The sequence below is a fragment of the Propithecus coquereli genome, unplaced genomic scaffold (genome assembly GCF_000956105.1).
Source record: "Propithecus coquereli isolate 6110/MARCELLA unplaced genomic scaffold, Pcoq_1.0 Scaffold746, whole genome shotgun sequence".
In the NCBI taxonomy this organism is placed as follows: domain Eukaryota; kingdom Metazoa; phylum Chordata; class Mammalia; order Primates; family Indriidae; genus Propithecus; species Propithecus coquereli.
The window spans coordinates 1-2,641 of record NW_012153574.1 but is presented as its reverse complement, the minus strand read 5'-3'; the positions used below and the strand labels follow the sequence as shown (position 1 = coordinate 2,641).

General features: G+C 62.0%; 1 protein-coding gene across 1 annotated transcript in view; it reads right to left on the bottom strand.

The window, feature by feature from the left end:
• The window catches only part of PODXL2 (podocalyxin-like 2), a gene marked incomplete at its 5' end in the record, with an annotated part of 34,404 nt that extends 32,168 nt beyond the window's left edge, over nt 1–2,236 (bottom strand). Inside the window, one exon of the mRNA XM_012661952.1 lies at nt 2,143–2,236. Within this exon, the coding sequence (XP_012517406.1) occupies nt 2,143–2,236 (94 nt within the window). The remainder of the gene's footprint in view (nt 1–2,142) is intronic.
• Nucleotides 2,237–2,641: the final 405 nt, after the last annotated feature.

Below are 2,641 nucleotides of genomic sequence, written 5' to 3'. Positions count from 1 at the left end.
CTACACTGGTGGCTAAGTGCCCTCAACCTTCTTAAAATCCTCCCTCTCCTGGCTTCCGTCAACACCCTTCTCCCTGGTTTTCCTCCCGTTTTCTGCCCAATCCTAAATTTTCTTTGCTAGTTCAAATGCCGGGCATCGTTCACCTTCCGTGACCATTTGTCTGCGCTCCCCCGGGTAACCGGGTATCCCCCACGGCAGGACAGCTGCCCCGTGACACCTCCGGCTGAGACCTCCGCTCAGCAGTCCCGACTCAAATCCGCCCGCGAACTTTGCGTTTGCACTCGGACGTCTGAAAGGAAATTTCTAGCCGACCTGTCTGGAACGAAGCTCGTCTGGAACCGAGGTCCCTGGGGACGGGCGCGTCGCTTGTGTTTTCTCCGCATCTGCGGACAGAAGAACGGTCCTTCTACCCTGGCCTGACCGCTCCAGGGACCCGCAGGCGGAGGACGGACGGGGCCCGGCGGTGGGAGGCTGAAGGCAGGGTTGAGGCCAGCAGACACCGATGTTTACGTTCGACTCAAGTTTATTAAAAGTTCAACTACAGGACAAAAAGGGAAATGTACAAACGGGGAGGGAGCGGGGAGAGGGGCAGGGGCGTGGCTGGTGATCGTCCCCGTGACCCGCGCCCAGCTCCTCCGACTCTGGGGACAGACCTGTGCCGCCGCGGGGAGCACGCTCCCCGGGAACCCGCAGGACGGAGCTCTGAACAAAGACCACGGACGCCTCCGACCCGCTCCTTGGCCCAAGCCGGCAGGAGCGACTTGGGTGCAAAACTTAGGCCAGGTGGGCGACGCTCCTGCCCGCCCTACGAGGTTGCTGTCGTCACCTAAAACGTCACCGCGTACGCGGAGCACGGCCACGTGGACCCCAGGCCCCGAGCGCTCGTGGAGGGCCGGCCGGCGAGCAGATAAAGGAAGCGCTGGCAGCGAACGCCCGCCCGGAAGGGGACGGGGGCGGAAACGGGGCCAAGGAAAGCGACCCCCGTTCCTCCAGGTCACGGCCTGGGCCCAGGACGCGGCGGGCGAAGCCGGACGTCCGGCCGGGACCCCCGCCCAGCACACGCGCGTCCGTGAGCACGCTGGGAACGGACCCCCGGTGGTCCGAGTCCCCCAGACCGGGCTCACAGCGGGCCCTGTCGGGGGGCCGGGGGCTCAGAACTGCTGAACGATCACCCCGCGTTTGAGGTCGTGGCTGAACCGGTTCATGCGGAAGAGCTCGCTGTCGAAGAAGGCGGACAGGCTGTGCACGTTGATCTGACGGGCCTGGGAGGGGGAGACGTCGTGAGCCGCCGGGGACGGGGGACGGGCAGACGGGACAAAAAGCAGGTGCGGAAGCCGACCCAGGGGCCGGAGCCGGATGACAGAGCTGCCCCGTGGGGACGGGGACAAGTGACTCGGCTGCCCCGTGCCTGTCTCCACCTCCGTACCATCAGCAGAGGACAGGACGGACCTCGCTCGCCTGCCATCGTGATGACAAGCCCGCACAGAGGCCGGGCGCCGTGGCTCACACCTGTCATCCCAGCACTCTGGGAGGCCGAGGCGGGAGGATCAATTGTTTGAGGTCAGGAGTTCGAGACCAGCCTGGGCAACATAGCGAGACCCCCGTCTCTACTAAAAATAGAAAGAAATGATCGGACAACTAGAAATATATAGAAAAAATTAGCTGGGCGCAGGGGCTCATGGTTGTAGTCCCAGCTACTCGGGAGGCTGAGGCAGGAGGATCGCTTGAGCCCAGGAGTTGGAGGTTGCTGTGAGCTTGGCTGACGCCACGGCACTCTAGCCCGGGCGACAGAGTGAGACTCTGTCTCCAAAAAAATAAAAATAATAAAACGAAATAAAATAAAATTTAGTTTTTGTAAAAGACAGAACATTTAAAAATGGAAGCAGAGCAAACACAAATTTGCTGAAGTCACAAAAGCAGACGGTTGCGGCACCACTGCCCGACAGTCTGACGCCAGGACGCCCTGACCGTGCGCTGCCCCTCCCCACACAGCAAACAGTCCACCCTTTGTCCCCGTGCTTTGTCCCCAGCACCTAGGCTTGGAGGGGACTCATCCTGCCTGTCCATCACGCGGATGCCGGCTCCCCGAAAACTGCCGAGATCCCTGCGGAGCGAGGGTGGGCGGCGTCTGCGGCCACTCACCTGGGTTCTTGGGCTCCCCGCCGAAGAGAGCCAGCGCCAGGCCCCTCTTGATGTCCTCGTGCCCGTAGATGGAAGGGGCGATGCTCGCAAAGATCTGAGAAGAGGGAGAGACCGCTAGAGACAGGTCACCGCAGGCGCCGGCCCCAGGGAGCAGGACCGCCCGGCCCAGAAACGCCCTCCCCGGCGGCTGCGATCCCCTCAGGCCCCGGGGTCCAGCCCTGCCCCACTCAGGGCCCTGCTGAGAATCACAGAACTTTCAAGCTTAAAGGAACCTTAGTCCGACCCCCCGATTTTGTCGTATTTCAGAAAGGCCTTTCCCAGGATGACAGAGCAAGAGCAGGAAGGAGAAGAGGGCCGGGCGCGGTGGCTCACACCTGTCATCCCAGCACTCTGGGAGGCCGAGAAGGGAGGATCGCTCGAGGTCAGGAGTTCGAGACCAACCTGAGCAAGAGCGACACCCCGTCTCTACTAAAAATACAAAGAAATCAGCTGGACAACT